The 27543-nt window shown below is 35.4% G+C and overlaps 1 protein-coding gene across 1 annotated transcript in view; it reads right to left on the bottom strand.

Annotated features, from left to right (window-relative positions):
• The window catches only part of NIN (ninein), a 165046-nt gene extending 137788 nt beyond the window's left edge, over positions 1–27258 (bottom strand). Inside the window, 5 exon segments of the mRNA XM_043989230.1 lie at positions 5179–5260; positions 10132–10335; positions 20821–20909; positions 26247–26378; positions 26882–27258. Coding sequence (XP_043845165.1) covers positions 5179–5260; positions 10132–10314 — 265 coding nt within the window. The 5' untranslated portion in view covers positions 10315–10335; positions 20821–20909; positions 26247–26378; positions 26882–27258.
• Positions 27259–27543: the final 285 nt, after the last annotated feature.

Below are 27543 nucleotides of genomic sequence, written 5' to 3'. Positions count from 1 at the left end.
TGTGTTTCATTATTTTTATATGGAAATGCTTCTGATTTTTGAGGATTTGTTTTGTAGCCTAAAACTTTACTGAAGCCTTTGTTTCAATTAGTATATTTGCTGATTCTCAAGATTTTCCAAGTAAAGCATCATATCATTATTAAATAGGGATCATTTTATCTCTTCTTTACCTATCTTTATGCTTTTAATTTCTTTCTCTTGACTTATTGCTGTTGTTAATATTTCTAGAACTATATAAAATAATAATGGAAAGAGTGGGCATCTAGCTTGCTTTACTCTCATATTTATTCAAGAGTTCAAATATATTTCCATTACATTTGATGCTTTTTAAAATTTTAGATAAATGTTTTTTATGATGTTAAAAAAATCTTTCTATGTTTATACTTTGTGGGATTTTTTGCATAAAAGTACTTTGTTAAAGGCTTTTTCTGTATCTATTGAGATGATAATATGGTTTTAGATTCTTCGGGTTTTTTATTATTAATTACATTGATTTTTTCCTAATATTGAAGCATAAATGAATGTTTTTTGAATACCTCACTGTAGTCTGTTTGATAGGAATTTGTTTAAAATTTTTGAGTCAATGTTCATTAATGATATTGGCCTAGCTTTCTTTCTGTGTTTTATCTTTCCATGGTTTAGGTATTAAGACTATATCTCTGGGGGCAGCTAGGTGGCACAGTGGATAGAGCACCGGCCCTGGAGTCAGGAGTACCTGAGTTCAAATCCAGCCTCAGATACTTAACACTTATTAGCTGTGTGACCCTGGGCAAGTCACTTAACCCCAATTGCCTCACCAAAAAAAAAAAGACTTTATCTCTGGTGCAGAGTTCAAATTCAGCCTCAGACACGTAACACTTACTAGCTAGGTGACCCTGGGCAAGTCATTTAACCCTCACTGCCCCGCAAAAAAAGAAAGACTATATCTCATCAAATAATTCTAGTGGAGTGCTATCTTCTTTATATGTCTTTCTGGAATATGCATATATGCTCTCCCATCTCTGCCTTTTGAATGGTTTTTTTCTTAAAATGGAGGTTCTGGGAGGATGCAGCCATATTAGAAGAAATGGCCACCTATTGAGGAATAGGGAGGTGATAATTCCATAGCATTCTGCCTTTATCAGACCTTGTCTGGAATATTGTGTTTATTATTGAATGGCACATTTAGGAAAGACATGGATAGGATGGAAAGTGTCCAAAGGATGACAACCACAATGAGGAAGAACCTTGAGTTCATGTTATACAAAGATTTGCACAAGATGCTCTCCTCCCATATTTGGAGAAAAGAAAATATCAGGAGGATAGAAGAGTTATCAGCAGGTATCAGAAAGATTATTGTTTGGACAGACTAGCCCTGTTTGGCTCCAGAGGAGTAAACATAGGATTTATACAAAATAAATATCCTAATAGGCAATCAGGATAAGTCTCTTGAAGGAAGCTGTATTTGCATTGAGCCTTCAAAGGAGGTAAGGGTTCCAAGAAGCACAAGTGAAAAGGGAAAGTAAGCAAGGCATGGAGATAGTCTATGCAAAGCCATAAAGGTGGAAAATGGAATACAACATACAAGGAAGAGCAAGCAGGCCAGTGTGTCTGGAACATGTAGTGAATGAGGGGGAATAAGGTGACAATAGGCTGGAAAGACAAGTTGGAGCCAGACTGTGAACAACATTAAATGTCAGGCAGAGGAGTTTGAATTCTATCCTAGAGAAAAAAGGAATAAACTTCTTGAGACCAAAAGCAAAGGAATGACATAGGATGAACTTAACGATCTCATAGCAGTAATAACTGATTTGTCAACATTTGCAAAGTATTTTACTTATGTAACTCATTTACTGTATAGGGCAACTGTATCCTTCCCGTCCTTCAGGAGTCATCCTAGATTCCTCACCATCTCTCATTGCGGGGGGCCCCCCCCCCCCCGCCAAATCCAGGCAGTTGCCGGGGTTTATCACCTTTGCAACACTCTTGAATATGCCCCCTTCTCTCCTTTGACACTGCTACCACTCTAGTGCAAGCCCTCATCACCTCAAACCTTGATTACTGCAATAGCCTGCTAGTGGGTCTGCTTGCTTCAAGTCTCTTCCCACTCCAGTCCATTCAACCACTGAAGTGATTTTCCTAAAACTAAGGTCTGATCATGCATGACACCTGGCCTAGTCAATAAACTCCAATGGTTTCCTAATTGTCTCCAGGAGGAAATACAAAATGCTTTGTTTGGCATTTAAAACCCTTCATAAAGTAGCCCCCTCCTATCTTTCCATTCTTGTTTACACCTTACTCCCTGACATGTATTCTCATCCAGGGACACTGGCCTCCTGGCTGTTCCATAAATAAGACAATACAATTCTTGGCAGATATTCTCTCTGGTTCTTCTCCATGCCTGGCATGCTCTCCCTCCTCAGCTTTGACTACTGACCTCCCTGGCTTCCTTTAAGTCCCAACTAAAATCCCACCTTCTACAGGCAGCTATCCCCAACTCCTCTTGATTCTAGTGCCTTCCTTCTGTTAATTAATTATTTCCTAGTTATTCTGTATATAGCCTGCTTTGTATATGTTAATTTGCAAGTTGTCCTCCCCATTAAATTGTAAGCTCCTTGAAGGCAGGTACTGGTTTTTGCCTCTTTTTGCATCCCCAATGCTTGCGCTTGGCACATAGTAAGCACTTAATTTTCTCAGTTAACTGGTAGGAACTGTATGTTCTATTCTCTCTCTCTCTCTCTCACTAAAAATAAAACTGAGCCTCAGAGAATTAAGTGACTGGTCCATGGTTACACAGCTAATAAGTGCCATCAGCTCTTTGTAAGTCCAACCAAAGCCTCAACAGCAATATATGTAATAGATATAACCACTCTCATTTTACAAGTGGAAAAATTTAGAGAATGTAAAATAATGAGAATTATAGCATATTAGAATTGTAAAGGGCTTTAGAAATCATTAATTTAAGCCTCCCCCTCCTCCCATCCATTTTGTTGTTGTTGTTGTTCATTCTGAACATTTGGAGTTTTCTTGGCAAAGATACTAAACTGATTTGCTACTTCCTTCTCTAGCTCATTTTGAAGATTAGGAAACTGAGGCAAACATGGTTAAGTGACTTGCCCGGGGTTATATAGATAGTAAGTAGAAAAGAGTAATTTCAAATCCTGGTCTCCTTAATCAGCTTCCACTTCACCATGCTGACTATACAAGGTTCTCAGATCTTGCACTTATGTTTAAGTAGAATAACAGTCTAAGACAGCAGGCAAGAAACATTCATCAAAAAGGATAACAGCCAAGAATACCTAATTTCTCTTTCCTATAGCTATAACCTGATATCTATGTTGTCTAAGAAAAAGTACAGAAAGTTAATAACCTTCCACAGATTACCACCTTCAGAGTTCCTAATGAATGGTAAGCCTCTGCATTTAGAATTTTCCTCCTCATATCTGAATATTATATAATAGTGGCAAAAGAAAGGAGGATGGCACAGCTAATCTATATTTCTTAATGTACTCCTAAAATGAAAATAACAGAAAATTTCTGCTTACTTTAACTTCAGGGGGATTTATAGAGCACAATCAAATGTAACAAGTATCAGGAACACATAAGAAGAAAAGCATTGCCTATGTTTCATATTAGCAAGTAATTGCTTGCAATTGAAAAAACTACTCAGAAAAATTATTTTTAACGCAAAAGTACCACCCTCCAAATATTCCTTTGAGTATTATTTAAGGTTTATCTGTTCCTCATGTAATGATTAGAATGACGCCACCTGCTGGAGTTACTGTAGTAAAGCTCCTCTGTGAGAAGAAGGCATCTGAGGGCAAGCCATGTGGTCAGTCAGGTCCTTGGCGTCAGGAAGTGAAGTTTGCTCATGGGTGCGGTCTATCAAAGCTGCCAGCCAATTAGTGTTGGGGGGATGTTCCCAGCTTCACAGGAGGCGTTGGTACCTGACCTCACCATGGCTGGTGGGATGATGGGGTCTCTTAGAAATAGTTAGATTTTTACCTTTCTCTCTGATCCTAATGCTCTTTAATAAATACTTAAACACTCAAATACTCTTGCTAAAGCTTATAATTGATTGGCGACCACTCATTGGATTTTTAGATAGTATAGCTAGAATTTTAGACCTTACACTCAAAATATAAATCTTAGGTAAATAAAATTATCTCCAGGTAGGTTAGTTGCCCTTTAGATGCATTTCTACAAAAGCTCATCCTCATATGATGTTCTAAAATATAATTTCATTTATCCAGGACAATGTATGCTAAAGAAAAGGATCAACTCAATCTTGGTGAAAACTTGACAGTTAGAATCAACATGACAAAGACATTTTAATGAAATTGCAAAGACATTTATGAGGTGAAATGTGTTAGAATGTAAAAGAAATATCAAAATTTGAGAATATTAATGTAGAAACTTCAACCTCCTGGATATTTTCCTTCTATTACTTAATCTACTCCTCTCTTTAAATCTATAAAAAATGAAGCTGTGCCACATAGGATTAGAAGAGTGCTCAGAGCATTCTGACTCTGCTTCTCTTTGTTTAAATAAGTAAAGTCTCTTTTGGCTTATGTGACAGTACAGGTATCCCTTCCACATTGTGGGGGTTAAGGGCATGGCACCCCTGTGATCTGGAAAATCAGGGTAAAAAATTTTGGCCCTCCCTTTGTACCAGAGAAGTCTGAATTTTTCTTTTTCTTTTATGGGATGTTTTATCGTATTGTAAAATTTGGGTTAAGTATTTGGTCATAGGCTCTGTTTCATCTGCTGGCCTTGGCATGTCAGCTGCAACTTTCACAAAACTATGAAAATATTCCCATTTAATTTCTTAGGCCAACCTGTGACATATGTCAAAACCATGATGGGGAAAGTTTTTGATAATTGGAAACACAGAACTCTTCCAGCCCCTGCAACTCCAAGAATGAGTTATTTCTATACCATCTGATTTGTTACCTAGGGAGGAAAATCAATTATTTCTTCCCACATAGAGTAACACATTAGAAAAGTGTTCTGTTAGTGTTCAAAAGCTACAAGACTGTGATTTTGAAAATGACTGCACAATCTTTGAAAGGGAAATGCCTTTCCCACTTAAACTCCTTTACTGATATGTGCTTTAACTTCCACAAATTACTCATTTGTTAGACACTGATTTTAAAAGGAAATGTGGAATAAGAAAGGGGGTGGGGGGAGGAATCCCACCTGGTTCTTCCAAGTGCTCTTCAAAGGAGAGAGTTCTGGATAAAACAAGTATTAATGCTTCTTTAAACTGGTCAAAGTATACCTAAGGGAGAAAAAGATGAATTAAGTTGCCATCCAAAGAATAAAGATTGATCATTCACATAAATAATACACAATTCCCCTTTACTTTTGGTTTGTTTTTATTTTTTCTACCTGATTTCTTCCAAAATATGGGGGAGGGGGAGAATGTTTTTTAACCTTTCCACCTTAAATACCAACTTGAAGATAAATATTCCCTCATTTCCTGAAAAGAAAGTCATTTAGCAAAAGAAAAAAAGGCTTTTGCAATATTAGAAAAATTATTTTATATTTTTCCAGTCTTCTTTGTATCCAAGGCAAATAGACACAAACAACAGCAGAAAAATGAGGGGAAACTCCCTAAGGATTGTGAGATACTAGAATAGGTTATCACTTGAGTCTACTATCACTAGAGCCTGCTTTTCAGATGACTATTGAGAAAAAATGCAACTAATTAGCTTTTCCAAATGATTTGGCATTGCCTAAAGGCAGAGGAGAGAATTTCTCTCTTGGTCTCTTTCAGCCTAAGGATTTTGTAAACAAAGATTAAAAAAAAAAAAAGAAAGATCTTTTAAGAACTATTTCTTCAATTCACCAAATAATACTTTGACAGGCAATTAGTCAGAGCTAACATTACATGCAATGCTAAAAAGTTTTATGGGATAAAAGTCTTCTTTACCATTATCAAGTTTATTCTTATTGTAAATAAGCTAAAATAAATCACTTCATCTCAGAAAAAAAGAGAGACATGAAATTCTCTTTAATTCTAGGACAGAATTATCTAGGATGGCATTCGCATTAATTATAGGATAATTATCAACAATTTAAAAATCAAGTTTTACTCTCCTGTTCTTGTTTTTATTTCTATCACTAAGTAGAGAACTAAAACAATTAAACATCCAAAGCTTTGAAAGTGCTATCATCTGCTTTACCTTTTTTTTTCTTTTTTTCTTTTTTACGGGGCAATGGGGTTAAGTGACTTGCCCAGGGTCACACAGCTAGTAAGTGTTAAGTGTCTGAGGCCGGATTTGAACTAAGGAACTCCTGAATCCAGGGCCGGTGCTTTATCCACTGCGCCACCTAGCCGCCCCCTATCATCTGCTTTACAATCAATTTGTCTATAGGGAAAGTCCAGATAATTCTGCCATTTAGTCCATGGAAGATCAGTGTTCTAAGAAGGTAACAGTAAAATATCCTTTCTACCCTAATTTGGGAGACTTTAGTTCAACATTTATTAGGTATACACTATGTTCAAAGCATTCTGCTAGGTAGTGTTAGATAATGAAATGATGAGAACATCTTGAATAATGACAATTCACCTATTCATGTATCAAAAGGGGATATAAGGGTAAGAACACAGGACTTGGGGTCAAGAAGCCTGGGTCCAAGTCACAGTTCTCTTTGTCCTACAGAAAATCATTTCACCTTTCTGAGCCATAGTTTCCTATCTACTGTTCTATGTGACAATACAAACCATCCTTGACTTTTGCCAGGGTAAGACTCCTAGAAAATGGTATGAAGGTCAAAAATGCAAATGTTGGTACATTGAACCTAGAGGAAATAGGGGATTAGGCTCAAGCAACCAACAAAAACTATAATCTTTCACTACAGATTACTGAAAATACACTTTTATGCACATAATTCTTTATAACAAAACATTAACTCTGATAATATGGATTTTCCTAATAGAGTAACTATGAAATAACCCATAAAATGCAGTACACAAAATAAAACTAATAACATGAAAAACTTTTTTCTCATTAGTAATTTCCTAGAATTCTGTGACCTTTTATGCTAACATTTCAATTTTTAAAAGCTGATTTCAGACAATATTCACTTTTTATAACACATGAAATCTACATTATCATAAATTCTTTCCTCTTTTTTGGTTGAACATGTGAATCATCGATTCATTAACACTAAATGTGCCCAACAGCAGCTGCAGAAATTCTATGACGTTTATCTAAAACCTTTATTTTCTCACATAAGCTAAGATACAAATATATGGCCAAGACTATGGGATTATCTGTATAGAATTACACAACTCCTTGAAAAGTATCAAAGATTATTTCAAGATGGCTTTACTTTAAATGATATTCACATCAAACTACACTATAACTGGGCAGATCTATTTAATTTTCATCACCAAGACCCAGGGTAAATATCATGCACATGTAAATATCAATTGTAAAGAGCAGATAACACAGTATCTAGGGTTTTTGTTTTTTGTTTTGTTTTTTTAGTGAGGCAATTGGGGTTAAGTGACTTGCCCAGGGTCACACAGCTATTAAGTGTTAAGTGTCTGAGGCCGGATTTGAACCCAGGTACTCCTGACTCCAGGGCTGGTGCTCTATCCACTGCTACACCTAGCTGCCCCATCAAGTTTTTAACAAATCAGTAATTCCGCTTGCCTAGTTTATGATCACAAATTATCAGAAAATCATGTAATACTAGGCAGCTTAATGGATAGAGTGCTAGACAAAGTCAAGAAGCTATAATTTCAAATCCTGTTTTAGATACTTGCTAGTTGCCTGACCCTGGGCTCTCTCAGCCTCAGTTTCTTCATTTGTAAAATTCAGAAAATAGTAGTACCTACTTCATAGGACTGTTTTGAGGATTAAATGGGATAACTTATGTAAAGTCATTTGCAAATCTTATGGCACTAAAGAAATACTAGCTATTTTGATGTAGCTAGGTGACACAATGCATAGTTTGGCTCTGTTGTTAGGAAGACCTGAGTTAAAATCTGGCCTTGGACACTTAATAGCAAGTCACTTAACTTAAGTCTGCCTCGGTTTCCTAACCTATAAAATGGAAATAATAATAGTACCTACCTCCCAAGAATAGATAAAATTAAATAATACTCGTAAAGCACTTTGAAAATCTTAAAGCACTACATAAGTAGAATTATCATTATTAATAATAATAATATTACCTGAATGATGAAATGCTAATTTATTGACATTATCTAAAATTACTGCAACAGATGGTTGAGTGTTTCCTTTAATTATATGACAGCTTCCATAAGAAACAAAAAGTTGTGTTTTTTGGTCCTAAATTCTAATACACATTAAATGAAGCTGCTTATTTTATATAGACCATTAATATCACTACATCTGCACCAGAAGACACAAGATCTTTATGAGCCCACCCAAGAAACTACATTCCTTTTTCTTCCAAAGCATCTGAACTGACAATACTAAGAAATATTTGCTACACTACTATAATGAAAAGGTAATGAATGGTTTGGTAATTGAAGTTCTTATTTTATTTTTTGAAAGCAACATTTTCAGAATTTTGACAAGGGGTCACATACATGAACAAATATGATCCTTAAAAAAGCAAGTTTGACCATGAATGTAGGATAAGGAAATAATTTATGTGGATGTGTTTAGGTTTTTGTTTTATAAATGAAGTTCTACTGATGGTACATTTACATTACTAAAGCCAAAGCTCCTGACAATGTCACACTCAGTATACTAATTTCGACCTGATATATGTTGTTTCAGGTTGCTTAGGGCTCTTGTAGTCTCTGGCACATTAACATTTTAAAATGCTTGTTCACTAATGATTCATTGGAGTTATGTGTCACTCTTTTCACTGGATGAGAAAGAAAAAAAATGGAGGAGGGAGAGATAAAAAGGGAAGAGCCAGTGAAGGAGTTTTTTTTTTCAGTTGGTGAAAAATACAACTCAGTTTATACCACTTGGTAAAAACCATTGTCTCAAAAAGGGTCAGTACTTATACAATGTAAGGCTGGAGGAGGTGAGAGGTGCAAAACATAAAAGCTTGATAACTAAAAAAAAAATCTTTAAAATGGATTTGAACACATTGACATATGATCTGTATTTCAAAATTGATGGCATTGGGGGCGGCTAGGTGGCACAGTGGATAAAGCACTGGCCTTGGATTCAGGAGTACCTGAGTTCAAATCCGGCCTCAGACACTTACTAGCTGTGTGACCCTGGGCAAGTCGCTTAACCCCCATTGCCCCGCCAAAAAAAAAAAAAAAAGAGTGTGAAAAATTGATGGCATTGATAGGTCATAGCAGATCAAACCACCCTTCCTCATACTCTGACAAAACCAAAAGAAAAGAAACAACTTTCCCTCCACACCTATAACCTCAATTAGATTGATCCATGGGAAAATTATGACTTAAGTAAAATTATTTGGTTAACATTAGTACACATATATCTGAGGAAAGTTTTGCTCCATTTTGAATGATACATTATATCAAACAGCCCTTACCTGCCTTCCCATATTCATCACCTAGGATGGATGTTTAATTTATACTCCACTAGAGAAACAATCCATGTAGGAAATAGCTTTGTTGGATGTTACAAATCATAGAATTCCAGATATGAATGTCAGTGCTCTTAATGAATTTCCTATTCTCAGTGAATATCTTAGTTCCCAAACTGACTAGTATAGGCCTAGTAAAGTAGCCTATAGTCAAGAAGAGTTCACAAAGAATAAAAGAAATCAAGGTAGAAATTTGGGCATCTTCTCTGATCCCCTTTCTCTTTATCTCTGAGAAAGTTCATTTCCTTTTCTTCTTTCTATTGCAATGATCAGTGTAAATGTTAACAGTAGCAACAACAATAACAACAAATAACAAATAATAACAAATACTGACTTTTATATAAAACTTTAAGATCTGTCATGTATTTTACATACATTTTTATTTGATACAACAATCCCATGAGGCAAGAACTATGGGTGGTATTACTTAAGTGAGTCTTATAGAGATAAAATGACTTAAAACAACAATGTTAACAACCAATAACATGTATCTAATCCCTTCAGAAATTGCAACATAATATTGCTCTCCTTTCCACATTTAACCACCCTACCCCCCCCCTTCTAATCCTTTGCCTTTCTTCATATCTTACTTACCCTGCCTAAGATGTTGTCCTGAAACAGAGTCTGCTGGAGTGCTGTTGTCACCTCTTGTAGGTTTAGCAAGTGGCAGAGGTCTGTCAGTTCCTCTTTGCCTAGAGACCCAGTGCCAGTGGTGTCAAAACTGTCAAACATCTCCTTGAGACGAGCTTCATGCTGATTCTGCTCTGCTTCGTCCATCCCATAACCCACTGCATCTACCTACACATGACAAGAGAAATAAGAAGAAGACATTATTAGGATATTTTGGCATTCATATTGGAATATCCTAATACAGTCATAGTCATCATCTGATATACTATATAAGACTATAATTTTCCTTTCAACTTTATTTTTTAATCAGTCATTTAGTCAACAAGCATTTAGCAAAGGCCTATTTTATGCAAAAAATAGTGTTAGTCACTGAGGACATAAAGATTCCCTCAAGAAGCTTAGTAGGGAGAAAAAAAGTGTGTGTGTGTGTGTGTGTGTGTGTGTGTGTGTGTGTGTGTGTGTGTGTGTGTACAGTTATAAAACAAGCATCAGTAGTCTCTCCACTGAGGTTACTGATAACTCTATCTTTTAAAAGCAATAGAATTTTGAGAGTTTGCTTGTTTAATTACCATTCTGGAGAGATTGTTAAATGTGATGGCTAAAAAGAGACCAGAGGGAAAAAAAAAGGATTGAAAGAACCTACCTCCTGAAAGAACTAGGTTTTTCTTTTATCTTACAAAGAAATATGAAAATAATCCTTGAGAAAAGACTTTAGGGGCGGCTAGGTGGCGCAGTGGATAAAGCACTGGACCTGGATTCAGGAGTACCTAAGTTCAAATTCGGCCTCAGATACTTGACACTTACTAGCTGTGTGAACCTGGGCAAGTCACTTAACCCCCATTGCCCAGCCAAAAAAAAAAAAAAGGCATCTTGAGAAAAGACTTTAACTACTATACTGAAAGTGAATAGTTGGGGGCAGCTAGGTGGCACAGTGGATAAAGCACTGGGCCTGGATTCAGGAGGACCTGAGTTCAAACCTGGCCTCAGAGACTTGACACTTACTAGCTGTGTGACCCTGGGCAAGTCACTTAACCCCCATCACCCCACAAAAAAAAAAAGCAGTTTCTTGGGGCAGCTAGGTGGCACAGTGGATAAAAGCACTGGCCCTGGATTCAGGAGTACCTGAGTTCAAATCTGGCCTCAGACACTTGACATGTACTAGCTGTGTGACCCTGGGCAAGTCACTTAACCCCCATAGTCCCGCAAAAAAAAAAAAAAAGAAAAAAGAAAGTGAATAGTGTTACCATGTTTCCAATAATGAGGAGTCAACAGTTTTAGTAATGATTAATGGTTATTTTGGCTATTATCTTTCTCACAGCTATTATGCTATAAATTATTATTATATAACTTTGTTTAATTATTTATTATGCTATTAATAATTGTAGCATAATTTTGTAGTTTACTTAATGAGTTAGTGTAAGAATAAATATATTATATCATATATAATATTTAAATATAAACAGAGATATTAAAAAATGAACATAAATTGAAGAAGAGCTGAACAAATTATGACATGAATAGAATAACATACTATTAAGCTGTAAAAGAAAATGAAAGGAACTGTTTCAAAGAAACCTGAGAAAACTTATATGAAGTGAGCAAAACCAGGAGAACAATTCATATAATAAAGTAGATGACCATCAATTGGGAAATGGCTAAACAAATTGTGGAATGTGAATATAAAGAAATATTACTATGGTGTAAGAAATGACAGATACAATGAAAACAAAGAAGCATGGGAAATCTACATAAACTGATTCAGACAAAGTAAACATAACCAAGAAAACAATGCAAACAAAGAAAGCAGCAATGTAAATGGAAAGAACTATCATAAAAACTGTGAATGTTGAAAAATTGGAAAGAACACCAAATTGGAAATCTTAAAAATTAAAGGTGAGATTCATAAAAATTAGGTGTAAGGGGGCAGCTAGGTGGCGCAGTGGATAGAGCACCGGCCCTGGAGTCAGGAGTACCTGAGTTCAAATCCGGCCTCAGATACTTAACACTTACTAGCTGTGTGACCCTAGGCAAGTCACTTAACCCCAATTGCCTCACTAAAAAAAAAAAGAAGAAAAAAAAAAGAAAAAATTAGGTGTAAGAAAACCATTGAATTAATAAATAAAACTGGTTGTTGGTTTTATTAAAAAAAACAATACAATAAACCATTGGTTAGTATGATTTTTAAAAAGAGAGAAGTAAACGAAATCACTAGTATCAAAGATGAAATGGGTGAATATACCACTAATGAAGATAAAATCAAAGCAATTATAAGGAGTCATTTTGCCCAATTACATGCCAATAAATTCAATAATTTAAGTGAAATGAAAGAACATTTACAAAAATAAAAACAGCCTAGATTCACAGAAGAAGAAATAGAATATCTAAATAAAGCTATTTTAGAAAAAGAAATCTAACAGGCCAAAAATGCGCTTCCTAAGATAAAAACATTAGAAGCAGATTACAAGTGAATTCTAACAAACATTAACTAATTCTGGTGTTAAATAAATTATTTGGAATAATAGGCAAAATAGTCCTACCAAACTCCTTCTATGAAACAAATACAGTATTGATACCAAAACCAGGAAGAGCAAAAACATAGAAGGAATATTATACAGTTATCCTTTCCACATCTTGGGAGTTAGGAGCACAGAACCCCTGAAAGCTGGAAGATCCATGTAAAATTCCCCCCACCTTCATATCAGAAAAAGTCTGGTTTTTTTTCTTTTATGTGGTCTTTGCAGTCCATTATTATAAAATTTGGGTTGATATTATATAATACTACACATAAATTTTGTGCATTTCTGAGTTTCTAAAGTTTTTCTGTGTCATCTGCTAGCCTTTAATTGTTATCTGTAGCTTCTGCAAAACTCCCCCCAAATTCCCATTTAATTTCTTATGCCAACCCCTGATATAGGAAAATCATGATGGGGAAAGTCACAATTTGGAAGAGATAAGCGTATACCAATTTTATTAATGAATATGGATGCAAAAATTCTAAATAAAATACAAGGTAGGAGACCACAACAATATAAATCAAAGAATATACATTGTGGCCAAATAGGATTTATACCAAGAATGCAGGGATGGTTTAACATAAGGAAAATTATTAACATATTTGACTATATCAATAACAAAAGTAATAAAAATCATATATCAATAGATGCAGATAAAGCTTTTGATAAAATACAACACTCATTCCTATTAAAAACACCTGATGGGGCAGCTAGATGGCAGGGGCAGCTAGATGGCACAGTGGATAGAGCACTGGCCCTGGAGTCAGGAGTACCTGAGTTCAAATCTGGCCTTAGACACTTAATACTTAACTAGCTGTGTGACCCCGGGCAAGTCACTTAACCCCAATTGCCTCACTAAAAAAAAAAAAAAACACCTGAAAGCATACGTGTATTAGGATTTTTCCTTAAAATGATAAAAAGTATCTACCTTTAAAACCATCAGCAATCATTACTTGTAATGGGGATAAGCTAGAAGCCTTCCCAATAAGATCAGGAATAAAACAAGGATGTCCATTGTTATCAATATTATTCAATATTGTATTAGAAAGAAATTGAAAAAAAAACAGAATGGGCAATGATGTAATAAAACTATGCCCTTTTTGCAGAAGATAGGATGATATACTTGAAAAATCCTAAAGACTCAACCAAAAAGTCAGTGGAAACAATAATTTTAGCAAAGTAGCAGGATTTAAAATAAACCCACATAAATCAGCATTTCTATATATCACCAAAAGAACTCTGCAAGAAGAGATAGTAAGAAATGCTCCATTTAAAATTTCTGTAGATAGTAAAAAAATACTTGGGAGTATACCTACCAAAACAAACTCATGAACTACACGAACATAATTATAAAATACTTTATACAAATAAAGTCAGATTTAAATAAATGGGGAAATATTCATTGTTCATGGATAAGCAGAGCCAATATAATAAAATAAAAATTTTACCTAAATATACTTATTTCACCAAGCTAAAAAAATAACAACAAAATTCATTTTGAAAAACAAAAGGTCAATAATATCAAAGGAATTAATGAAAAACTGTAAAGGTAGGTTTAGCAGTACCAAATCTTAAACCATACTATAAAGCAATAATTATCAAAACTATCTGGTATTGACTAAGACATAGAAATGTACATCAGTGGAACATAGTAGATATATAATACACAGTAGCAAGTAGTTATGGTGTGTGTTTGATAAATGCAAAGATTTAAGTTTTGGGGATAAGAATTCATTATTTGGTCAAAAAATTGTTAGAAAATCTAAAAAGCAGTCTGGCAGAAATTGAACATAGACCAATACCTTAAACTATTTATCAAGATAAGGTCAAAATGGATACATGACCTACATCTAAATGGAAATATCTTAAGAACATATTACCTATCAGACTTATAACAATTTATGAATAAACAAGAGACAGAGAGCATTGTGAGATGTAAAATGGATAATTTTATTACATTAAATTAAAAAGGCACTGTACAAATAAAACTAATGTATCAAAATTAGAAAGCAGAAAATTAGAAGAAAATTTTTATAGTTTCCCAGATAAAGGTCTCAAATCTCAAGTATATAAAGAACTTTGTCAAATTTATAAGAATATGAGTCATTCCCCAATGAAGAAATCAAAATAATTTATAGTCATATGAAACAATGTTCTAAATCACTATTGATTAGAGAAATGCAAATTAAAACAACTTTGAGATATTTTATACCTATCAGATTGTTGAAAAGGATAGAAGGGAGAAATGGCAAATGTTGGAGAAGATGTAGAAAAATCAGGACACTAATTCACTATTGGCAGAACTATGAACAATCCAATCATTTTGGTAAGCAATCTGGAATTATGCCCAAATTTTTATAAAACTGTGTATACCCTTTAACCCAGCAACACCACTATTAGCTCTACTTCCAAAGATGATTAGGGAAAAAGGAAAAGAACTTCTATGTTCTAAAATATTTATAGCAGCAATTTTTGTGGTGGCAAAGAACTGGAAATTGAGGGGATGCCCTTCAATTGGAGAATGGCTAAACAAGTCATAGTATATGACTGTGATACACCCTAAAATTATGAGCTGTTTGATTTTAGAAAAACATGGATAAACTTGCATGAAATGAAGAGTAAAATGAGTGGAATCAAGAGAATGTTGTACATAGTAACAACAATATCACGCTAAGAAGAACTTTGAACAACTAAGTCATTTTGAATATTATAAATACTCAAATTGACTACAAAACATCTATGAAGAAAGATGCTATTCACATCCAGAGAAAGAATTGATAAATAGAAGTGTGTATTGTATGGTTTTACATATATATAATACACACAAATTTGTGTCTAATAGCCTTCTAGCAGGACAGAGGAGGGAGGAAAAAAATGAAAAGTACACAGCAGAGAACAAAAGAAAACTTAGAAGGAAGCACACAGAAAAGCAGGGTAGCTTTGAAAATGATGTGTAGTATTTATCACATAGTTTTTCCAAAAGAAAAATAAAGAAACAATAAGAAATGGAAATTCGTGGTTTTATATTGAATCCTCTTTTTATGCTGTGCTGTATACATGGAAATGTTCTCTTTTTTGTCTTTTTATATTTAAGTTCAAAATGGATAAAAATTTTCTGTGTTGATATGATAAAAATTACTTCTACGGGGGCAGCTAGACGGTGCAGTGGTTAAAGCACCGGCCCTGAATTCAGGAGTACCTGAGTTCAAATTGGGCCTCAGACACTTGACACTTATTAGCTGTGTGACCCTGGGCAAGTCACTTAACCCCCATTGCCTGCAAAAAAACAAAAAAACAAAAAAACAAAAAAAAATTACTTCTACCAAAGTTAATTGACAATTTTAATCTACACCAATCAAATAATCAAAAGGATACTTTATAGAACTTGATTAAATAGTAACAAAATTCACTTAGAAAAAAATAAAAGACCTAAAATATCAAGGAAAGTAATGAAAAGCAGGGATGCAGGGAAAAGAGCATTTCTAGATCTCTAACTATATTATAAAACTGTAGTCATCAAAAACATCTGCTATTGGTTGAAAAATAGTTATAGATCAATGGAATAGACTAAACCAGAAAGAATAAGAAACATGGAACTCAGTAACCAAGATTTTGATAAGCTAGAACTGAAGAGATGAGGAAATCAAAGAAAACACTATCTGGTTTTAAAATGTGTATATACACACATGCATACTACAAAACTAAAACAATAACAACCACAGAAGCTCAAAAGAAAAAAATGGCCTTGCCACAAGGATTTTAGAAGAAATTAAACAAGAGATAAAAAATGAATAAAAGTTCCTGAGGAAAAAATTAAGAGAATAAGTAATCTATGAAGAAAACTAGTCAATATTATCCAAGAAAGGAATCCCACAAAAACTGAAAAAGACCACAGAGAAATCAATTATTCCATGAAAATGATTTTTTTGGTCCATAAATTAAAAATAAAATAATTTTTTAATGTTTTACAAAAATAAAGTGAGGGTTCTTAACATGGGGGAAAAATCAAAAGATTGAAAACATTGAAGAGTTCAAGGAGACATGATTTAAGAATTACTGGACTCCCTGAAAATAATCGGTTTTTTTAATCCAGTACACTATACTTCAATAATAAGTAAAAATTACAAAGATCATTTAGAACTTTGGAGCAAAGATAGAAAGAACCCACCAATCTCCTCCTGAAAGGAATTCCAAAAGGAAAAGCCTAAGGGATGTCATAGCCAAAATTCATAGCTCCCACATCAAAGGGAAAAAAAAAAAGACTTCAATCATCCAGAAAGAAGTCCAAGTACCAAGGAACCACAATTAGAGTAGCACATGACATGGGATCTTCCATAAGCATAAATGACCATGTCAATAATTTTTAAAAATTTAAATCATATGATTATACCAATAGATGCAGAAAAAACTTTGGTTAAAATACAATACTCGTTCCTATTAAAGTACTAGAAAGCATAAGAATCAATGGAGCTTATCTTAAAATGATAAATACTATCTAGCTAAAAACCAACAGCCTGCATTATTTGTAAAAGGGATAAACTGGAGGGCAGCTAGGTGGCGCAGTGAATAAAGCACCGGCCCTGGATTCAGGAGAACCTGAGTTCAAATAAGGCCTCAAACACTTGACACTTACTAGCTGTGTGACCCTGGGCAAGTCACTTAACCCTCACTGCCCTGCCCAAAAAAAAAAAAAAAAGGATAAAGTAGAAGCCTTTCCAATTAGATCAGAATGAAGCAAGGATGTCTATTATTACCATTATTATTCAATATCATACTAAAAAAATCTATCTATAGCCATAAGACTTAGAAAAAATTGAAGGAATAAGCATAGGCATCAAGGAAACAAAACTATCACTTTTTGTAGATATACTTAAAGAATCCTAGAGAATCAACTAAAAAAAAACTAGATGAAATAATTAACTTTAGCAAAGTTATAGAATATAAAATAAACCCATATAAATGATCAGTATTTCTATATATTACCAACCACAATTAGAGATAGAAAAGATCTATTTAAGATAGCCATAGACAACATAATATACTTGCCAAGTAATTATTTGCCAATAAGATATCTGCGAAGACACACATAAGGACTATAAGAACACAATTACAAAACGCTTCATATAAATAAGGATCTAAACAATTGGAAAAATATTAATTGTTTAAGAGTAGGTCATGGCAATATAAAATAACAATGCTACCTAAATTAATTTACTTATTCAGTGCCATACTAATCAAATTACAAAAACATTATTTTAAAGCACTAGAAAAAATAATAACAAAATCCATTTGGAGGAATAAAAGTTCAAGAATATCAAGGGAATCAATGAAAAAAATGAAGGATGGCAGCCTAGCATTATCAGATCTCACACTATAATACAAAGTGGCAATAATCAAAACAATCTGGCACTGCATAAGAAATAGAATGGTTGATTACTAGAACAGATTGTTCAGAAGTATTCACAATATTCAGAAGTAAATGACCACAGTAACCTTGTGTTTGATAAATCCAAAGGTCCCAGCTATTGGATCAAGAATTCATTATTTGACAAAAACTACTGGGAAAACTGGATATTAGTCTGGCAGAAAGTATGCAATTTATATCTCACACTTTATAGCAAGATAAGCTCAAAGTGAGTACATGATTTAGACAAATTAGATAGTATAAGCAAATTAGGGAAACACAAGAAAAAGAATGTCTGTCAGATGTCTGGATAAGGGAAGAGTCTGTAGACCAAACAAAAGATTAAGAATATCAAAGACTTATAGCTGTGTGACCCTGGGCAAGTCACTTAACCCCAATTGCCTCACCAAAAAAATAAAAAATTAAATTTAAAAAAAGAATATCAAAGAAAGTAAAATGGACATGTTGATTGCATGAAATAAAAAGGGTTTGCATGTATCAAGGTAGTGGTAACCCTTACGCCTGTCGTTAATAATGTTTATTAGATACAGAGTTAGATAAAGCTGTAAACAGCATGGGGCACTTGTTATAAATTGTTTAAGGTTCAGGTAAACTATGAGACCTTGATTTTGATATTCCTCTTATAGCCCTATTGTTAATAAGATCAGAACCATAAGGTTTGAGGCAGTTTTTAACTATATGAACCAGTTATTGGAGAAGTAGAATTTGAGAGACTATACCAGTTTGTATTGAGATGTTTTGCAAGAGATTTTAACAGGAACATCTGAGGAGTATCTAACAAGTAATTTGAAACCAGAGAAGTAAATCTACTGAAGAAGTACTCTGGAGACAAGACAGCTTCCAGACTGCCCCAAGAAAAGGAGTTCCAGAGACCAGACAACTACATGGGAAATCTGAGATCCAAGATAAAATTGTAATTAAATGGACAATGGGAGTGTGTTACTGAAATTACAAAAAGACTTGATATTAGCTAATGCTGTTAACCATGCCTGATGTTATAGTCTTGATAGTTATTGGCATTTGTTCCTTGTGTTATATATGGGGGTTGTTACCAAAAATACGATAAGTACAGAATTTTCCAAGGAACAAAAACAGCCTTAAAAGGACACTATTGGTTTAAATCTGGCCTCAGACACTTGATACTTACTAGCTGTGTGACCCTGGGCAAGTCACTTAACCCTCATTGCCCCAAAAAAAAACCAAAAACAACAACAACAACAACAACAACAAAAGGACACTATTGGATTTGTGGCAAAACTGCTTACACGTGCCTTCCCAAAGGTTGGACAGGTATATGTTATATTGGTTTGTTTAGGCCCCAATTTTTCCTTCTGAAGGATACGTATGGGACAGGATTAGGTATTCAGTTGTATGAGGAGCTAGGAATCCAGAAAAGGAGTATAGATACAATACTTGCTACCACAGGGAATGCTAATGGATGGGGAGATGAATGGCCCCTACAGAGAACAATTCAAGTTTATGGGCCAGGTACCCAGGTCCATATTCTGAATAGGCTTATCAGACTGCAAGCCATGTTAGAGATAATAACCAACAGACTGCCATGGCTTTGGAACTACTGGCAGATCAAGTCACTCAGATAAGGGAAGGTATGTTACAACATAGGTTGGTCCTAAATTATATGTTGACCGAAGAAGGGGTTATCTGTGGGAAATCGAATTTAAGCACTTGTCTAAAAGTTAATGTCTAAAAGATAATGGAAGAGTAGTGAAGGAAATAGCAACTAATATTAGAAAACTAATATTAGAAAAATGGCACACATGTTGTATAAAGATGGAACTCCATTTGGAATAATGGATGGCCATCATGGCTCACTGAGGAGCTAGTGGAAACAAATTGGTTTCTTTGTACAATGTGCACTTTCTGGATTGATATTAATTCCATGTCTAATCCCATGTTTTATAAGTTTAATTACTAGGGCAATAGAAGGAATACAAGTGATTATGGTACCAAAAACAAATATTAAGGGTTCAGGAGGGGTCCAGATGATGGTACTATGAAAATCCAAAAGCAAGGAAAAAGAATGTTACATTATAGAAACTGAGGAGCTATGTGATGAAATGCTACAGAAACTGGAAGACTGTAGAAATTAGTGAGAAAAGCAGCATTATTAACAAATAAAAGAGGAGGGATAGAGAGAAATAAAATAATGTCACAACAGAAAAATTCTGCTGTCTCAGAAAAAATGAGGCATGGAGGGATTCTGGGTAAGGAATGAGAATTGTAGAAAGGGGCATCAAGGCTAAAAGAGAGTCTTGCAGATGGCTAGAAGTAGATTATACAACGGGGCCTCAAGGCCAGTAGTGTAGCTAGTCCAAGTATGCCAAAAGTTAAAGCTAGTTTGTACTGCACTTGCTTAATCAGCTTATGCATATTAACTGACAACACCCCAAAGGTAGAGAGTACCACCATTTTCAAACAGGATAGGTGGCTTATCAAGAGGCCTGAGACATGTTAAGGGGAAATATGTAAAGATATTTCGGGAAGATTGTACACCTCTAGTCATCAACCAATAAGTGAAGAGGGGAGGGACCTTTGCATTAGGGTTAAGGATAAAAAGAGCAAATTTTGGCAAAATGCACCACTTTTCTTTATACTGCATGCCCATTCTTGCAAGAATGTAATAAATCCTTTGTATATTCACCAAAAAGGAAAGTCCTATATTTTTATTTCTGACACTCCCAAAAAAACACCTACCTTTTCATGGAAGTGGGAGGTTCACGGGTGTTATACATTGAACATTTTCATTCTTTTTCAAAATATTGTTGCGCTGATTTTTTTCCTCTCTGAAAAAGAAAATACTATTTGTCATATGGGATGGCTCTCTGGGAGGTAGAAGAGGAGGGATAAATTCTAAATTGGTTCTCATAAATAAACTGTTTTGCTTTAATAGAAAAGAAGTTTTTTAATCTTTTCCTTATCAGGCTGAGAGAGGCAGTGGGGGAGAGGGGGAGCCTCCCAACTGGTTCTTCCCATATTAAATTAAAAGCAGCCAGATAGCCAGCCAGAAGTTCACAGATTAGGGCCCAGTTAAAGTAATTTTTACACTGAATGGCAACCGCGAAGGGACTTATGGGCTAGTTATAATTTTCCAGCCAGCTTATAGCTATAATTTTTCAGCTATAGTTATAATTTTTCAATTAGGAGAAGTTAATATTTTTTACAAAGGGATAGAAAAGAAATGCTTTCTAATGGAAAAAATGCTTAAATAAAATATAAATTATAGATCTGACCATGGCTCTACTTCCCTTCCCCCACAAATCAATGAGCTCCTGTGGCTCTAAAACACTTCCAGAATCAAATATAAACTCTATTCGACATTTAAATCTCTTTACAACCAGGCTCCATCCTACCCTTCCAGGCTTCTTACACTTGAATCCCCTCCATGAATTCTAGGATCCATCCTCATTGACCTACTTACAGTTCCTCTAAAAAGAGTCTCCATCTTCCATCTGTCCCTTAGCATTGCCTGTCCCCTATGCCTGGAATGCATGCTCCTATTCACTGTATAGTCTGGTTGCTGATGCCTCTATTCTTTTTGCTATGGTGGCCTGACCTCTGCTAGAATCCTTGTTTTTTAGTCTATCTAGATGATCAACACAAGTTTTAGTCTCTCTGTCTCCTCCGTGAACCTTAAACACATAGAAGAGTTGGTTCTATCCCCTCTTGTGGACCTGACAAATCCCAACTGGATATCATAGATTATACATATCTCAGTTCTCCTGATAAGCCACCTATCCTGCTTGATTGCTATGATGATAGCAATGCCAGTTTCTGTCCCTTTTAGAGTGCCCCAGTGTTAGGGTTGCCTGGGCACCATGCTTGCCTTATTTTCTGTGTGGCTTCAATAAAAGCAACTGGGGCACCAGTTTTAAGTATCTTAGAAGGTGATGATTAGCAGGTACTTCTTGCTTTTTTCATTATTGTTCATTCTGTTGGATTTTTAGAACTTTTCTGGAATGTTTCTGGGGCTTCTGAGCTCTTATAAGAACTTTCATGGAGTAATAGTACCCAGAAGTTGTCATTTTTTTAAAAAAAACAAACTCACAGAGAGCAATTTGGAACCATGCCCAAAAGGCTATAAAATTGTGCATAGCCTTTGACGCAGCAATACTACTACTAGGTATATATCCAAAAGAGATTATAAATAAGGGGAAAGGATGCACATGCACAGAAATATTTATAGCTTCTCTTTTTGTAGTGGCAAAGAATTGGAAAATGAGGGGATGCCCATCAATGGGGGAATGGCTGGACAAGTTGTGGTATATGAATGTAATGCAATACTATTGTGCTATAAGAAATGATGAGCAGGCAGATTTCAGAAAAACCTGAAAAGATTTACACAAATTGATGCCAAGTGAAATGAGCAGAACCAAGAGAATGTTGTACACAATATCAACAACATTGTGAGATGATCAACTGTGATAAACAGTTCTTCTCAGCAATCCAAAACAATACCAAAAGACTAATGATGGAAAATGTTCTCCACATCCAGAAAAAGAACTATGAAGTCTGAATGCAGATTGAAGCATACTATTTTCACTTTTATTGTTGTTTTTGTGGTTGTTTCTTCTTTCTTGTGCTTTTTTTTTCCTTTTGTTCTGATTCTTCTCTCAGAACATGACTAATGTGGAAATATATTTAACATGATTGTAATGTATAATCTATATCTGATTGCTTGTTGGCTTTGAGAACAAGGGTGGGAGAAAAATTTGGAACTCAAAATCTTACAAAAATGAATCAACTGTGATAGACTTAACTCTTCTCAGCAATACAATGATCCAAATATGTTTAATGTGATTATACAAATATAAACTATATCAGATTGCTTGCTGTCTTGGGGAAGGGGAGGAAAAGGAGGGAGGAAGACAAATTTAGAACTAGAAATCTTATAAAAACAAATGTTGAAAACTATCTCTACATGTAAGTAGAAAATGACAAAATACTTTTATGATAAAAAATGAATGTTGAAAACTATATTTACATTGGAAAACAATTTTTTTTAATTCATAAAGCAAACTCACAACACTTTTTATTTCTAGGGCCACAAGTACTCTAAGCTAAATACAGACTATATATGAGAAAATGTGTCCCTAGGGGGTTACATTATAGACTTGCAATTCTCTCATCTGTAAAAATCTTCTTAAAACTACTTTTCTTAGAGAAGCAATAAGCTATTTTCTTTGCTGCATTTCTTTATTATTTTTGAAACACTACATAAGACCCCCATAAGAACTGAACTCAACTAACAGTATTTAGTAGGTAGATCTCAATCCACATTAATTACTAATTTTAAATAATTGCCTATGTTGAAATAAACTAATTCTTTTTTTGGGACAGGGCAATGAGGGTTAAGTCCTTGCCCGAGGTCACACAGCTAGTAAGTGTCAAGTGTCTCAGGCCAGATTTTAACTCAAGTCCTCCTGAATCCAGTGCTGGTGCTTTATCTACTGCACCACCTAGCTGCCCTGAAATAAACTAATTCTTAGAGTTTAAACTGAATGAAAAACATTTTAATTTCTCTCAAGTACTCAAAGGTTAAGCTAGCCTATGCTTTAACAAAATGTATTTTCATCATTCCTAAAATTGAACGATCAATATTGGTGACATGTCACTTTAAATTCAAAGAAACTTCTAGAACAATATTTGACTCATAACCAACACAAAAGTACTTGAAAATTAAGAATGGCTGCAGAGAAATACTGTTAAGTCCACTCTTTTCTGTGTGAGTTGATATTAAGGGTCATTATACATCTAGATAGAGAATTCTGACCATTCTGAGAAAGCATAGTGACCAATTCTTAAAAGTTTTAATAGGAAAACTTTGTGTACATTATTTTCTATTGTCATTACTTTCCAATATCATATCCTCTAATATTTTGCTGATAGTAGCTACAGTATATTTACTGATGTTGTAGGGTATTTGTTTGGGGACAACTGTAAGGCTAGTCTTTTATTTACTATCCAGATCGGAAAACTTCCCTTCTACAATCAGATCATGTCATACAAAAAAAAAAGAAAACAACTCTCCTGATATTCAACCTAAAATCTGGTCTGAAAAAAAAAAGTTTAAATAAGACGACACAATTAAAATCTTACACCTCTCAAAACAAAAAAGTTTTCCTGTTCATATGTTCTTAAACATCCCTTCTAATAAACTCAGTTTTTTAGTCTGTACCACCTTCTTATCCCCACCACATTCAGTATGAGTTTTCATAGACTTATTCTATCTCAAGCCAAGATTTATCAGAATTCTGTTTCAACTATCAAAATTCTCCAGTGGTCCAAGGGTTCCCCAAAGCAGATAAGAAATCAATCCAACTATTTAAACTGGCCCAAAAAAATGTTTCCTCACAGACTGACAAATGAAAATAGATACAAATAGCCATAAATTTTGCTGATGGATTTGAGAGAAGAGTTAAGTGGGATCTTAGTACTTCAGTACTTCAGCCTATGTATAAAAGTGAGTTTTCTTTTCAGAATAATCAGATCAAAATTCTACCATGTGCACAATACAATGCAATATGTAGTTGTAAGTTTGAAATTCAATAATTGGGTTGTGTCTCAAGCAATTCTTAGAAATCTATATTAATAATAAACATATATATATACATATATATATACATATACATATATGCCAGGTACTATGTTAAGTGCTTTTACAACTATTATCTCATTTGATCCTCCCAACAACCCTGGGAGATAGGTGCTAATACTATCCCCATTTTACAAATGATAAAACAAATGATGAGGCAAAAAGGCATTAAGTGATTTGTCCAGGGTCACACAGTTAGTAAATATGTCTGAAGCTAATTTTTTTTTTTGGTGAGGCAATTGGGGTTAAGTGACTTGCCCAGGGTCACATAGCTAGTAAGTGTTAAGTGTCTGAGGCTGGATTTGAACTCAGGTCCTCTTGAATCCAGGGCCAGTGCTCTATCCACTGCTCCACCTAGCTGCCCCCTGAAACTAAATTTGAACTCAAGTTTTCCTGACTCTGGGTAGCAGATGCTCTATCTACTGGGCCAGCTTGCTGCTATACAAGTGACTTCAAGTGAAGGCAGAATGATTACATAATAGTTGTTTTATGAAGAAATAAGTAGTAAAGTAGTATAGTTTTGTAAGTCATATGTTGATAACTACTTTGAGGTACCACCTCACACCTATCAGATTGGCTAATATGACAAAAAAAGAAAATAATAAATGTAAGTTATATGTTGAATTTGTTACATACTTAAACAAGATCTATAGAATATTTAGTTTCATGTACAATCCCCTCCTGTTTTAAAATCTATATATAGATTAGTGTTTAGGTTCAAAACTTTTTATGCTAAAAAAAGAAATAAACAAAAATTGCTTTTATCGTTTTATTTCTACCTTAATTGAGGTTGATCAGGGCTTGAGTCCAGGAATAATGATTTAGTTCAGAGCAGTTCTTTCAGTAGTGACCATTTTCATCACTACAAACCTTTGGTCAGAGGATGACTCTAAAAACCTCAGAAAACAAACTAAGCATATGAAACTGTGGAATCTTCCTTCCTCCAGCAACTTACCACACTTCAGTTTTTCAAAACTGATATTCCAGTATTTCTTCAGTAATTCCTTCCTCTCTGTTCTCTCCTTCCCCTCCTAGTTATAAACTCCAGGTTGTGTACTAATTGCATGTATCTCTTGAAAATCTTTTCTAAAATGACTTGAAATATTAAATGAAGCTTCACATACCAGCAGAAAGAGTCCGTTTTTAATAGCTAATAGTTATTTTTAATATAATAGCTAGATAGAAAAGGGTAGGAACAACAGAACAAGCCTACAAAGCTAGTCCTCTCTGATACCCAAGATTGTCAGATCAGCTCCTGGATCAAAATGAAAGTTGTTTATTCCAACTCAGTCAGGTGTCAATGGTTGTGAACTAGTGGTGATGAACAGATGCTTTTTCACCGTTAGCAACCAGTACATTTTCTACCACTAATCCGCGGCCATTAGGAAATATCATTCACATATTGTCACAACAGGGGCTTTTCTTCCCTCCCCGCCTCAACTTGCAATAGACAAAGAAACTCCCCTAAGTATTCAATCGCCCGATCCGATCCTCCCCCCTTCCCTCCCTTCCCCTCCCCTCCTCTTACCTTCTGTCGGTCTCACTGGAGCACAGCAGCCGGTCTCAAGAGCCCCAGGAAGACAAGAGATTAGGCTTTTGTTAAGTTTTTTTAAAGAGAGACAAAACTTTGCAGCCCTCACTGCAGTTCAGGGAGCAAGTCCTTTAAAAGAACAAAAATGAGGAACAACCTTATCGTCATTTCCATATGTAAGGAGTTGCTCATACAAAAGCAGCTTCTTTTTTTTTTTTGCTGGAGATGCAATCTGCTGCTGCCCTTTCCCCAAGCATCATCCCGTCCCATTCCCTGTTTTCCTCCCCAGGTCGTAGCCAGGCTTAAAACTATCCCCATTTGAAATTCCCCTTCTACCTTCTTTCCTACCCAACCACCGATAGTCCAAATCTTAGGGGACAGCAACCCTAGATTTCCCTTAAACTGTGAACCAGTGGCACAGACCCGTAGCCTCAGAAGGGGAAGTCCCAGGTTCGTCCCTAACGCCACCTCCGTACACCAAGATGAACCTCTCCGAAATATCAAAACTCAATGTCATGAGCACCCCATGCTCCGACATCTACATACCCAACCCCAGGCAGTGCTCAAGGCTAATGGGCCCGGGAAGCACGCAAGGGCGTGGTGAGGAAGGGGAAGAAAGCATGAATTCCTACCGGTCCCAAATAAAACTCGGTCCCACAAGCCGATTTCTCTAGCCGACGCGTAACACCAAAATAACTCCAGTTTTGAGCATGGGGAGGCGTTTCCACCCTATGCTTCTTCATTCAAAGCGTACTCCCCCACTTTCCGGCTCTACAGGCAGTTTCTGCTCCACAGAGGCCCAGCTGAGGCTCACTTCGCAGACTAAAAGGGCTCAGTCAAACGCTCCGCACCATATCGCAATCTCTTCCATCTAGGTTCTGCGGTGCGCAGGCAATCGGGGTACGAGCGAAAGAACAGGGTCTTTTCCTCTCCTAAGGCACAGGCTTTACTCCAACCTAACTTCGCTTTAGTCTACCACGGCCAGGGCTGAAGAAGCTACAGTGAGATTTGAAAGCTCTGGGTAGGAAGAAGGCGGATCACAGGAGGTGGAGCCATGTCTGAACGAGTGGCTCTAGACACTGGGACTCCTCCTTCCTGCCTACCACCGCCACTACTCCAGGAAGGGAGAGAGAGAGGAGTTAACGTTTTTCTGTTGGAGTACCGGGCGCTTCTTTTTTATTGTGTTCTGGGAAGAGCTTGATTTTTATGTGTTTACGATAGGGCTTAAGGAAATCAAAGGAAAGCGTCCTCCCTTTAGCTACTGCTTTATTCCAGGGAAGAGAATTCGAAGTTG

This window comes from Dromiciops gliroides, chromosome 2, assembly GCF_019393635.1.
Source record: "Dromiciops gliroides isolate mDroGli1 chromosome 2, mDroGli1.pri, whole genome shotgun sequence".
NCBI lineage: Eukaryota > Metazoa > Chordata > Mammalia > Microbiotheria > Microbiotheriidae > Dromiciops > Dromiciops gliroides.
The sequence above is the reverse complement of the archived record's forward strand: the minus strand, read 5'-3'. Positions and strand labels throughout refer to the sequence as shown.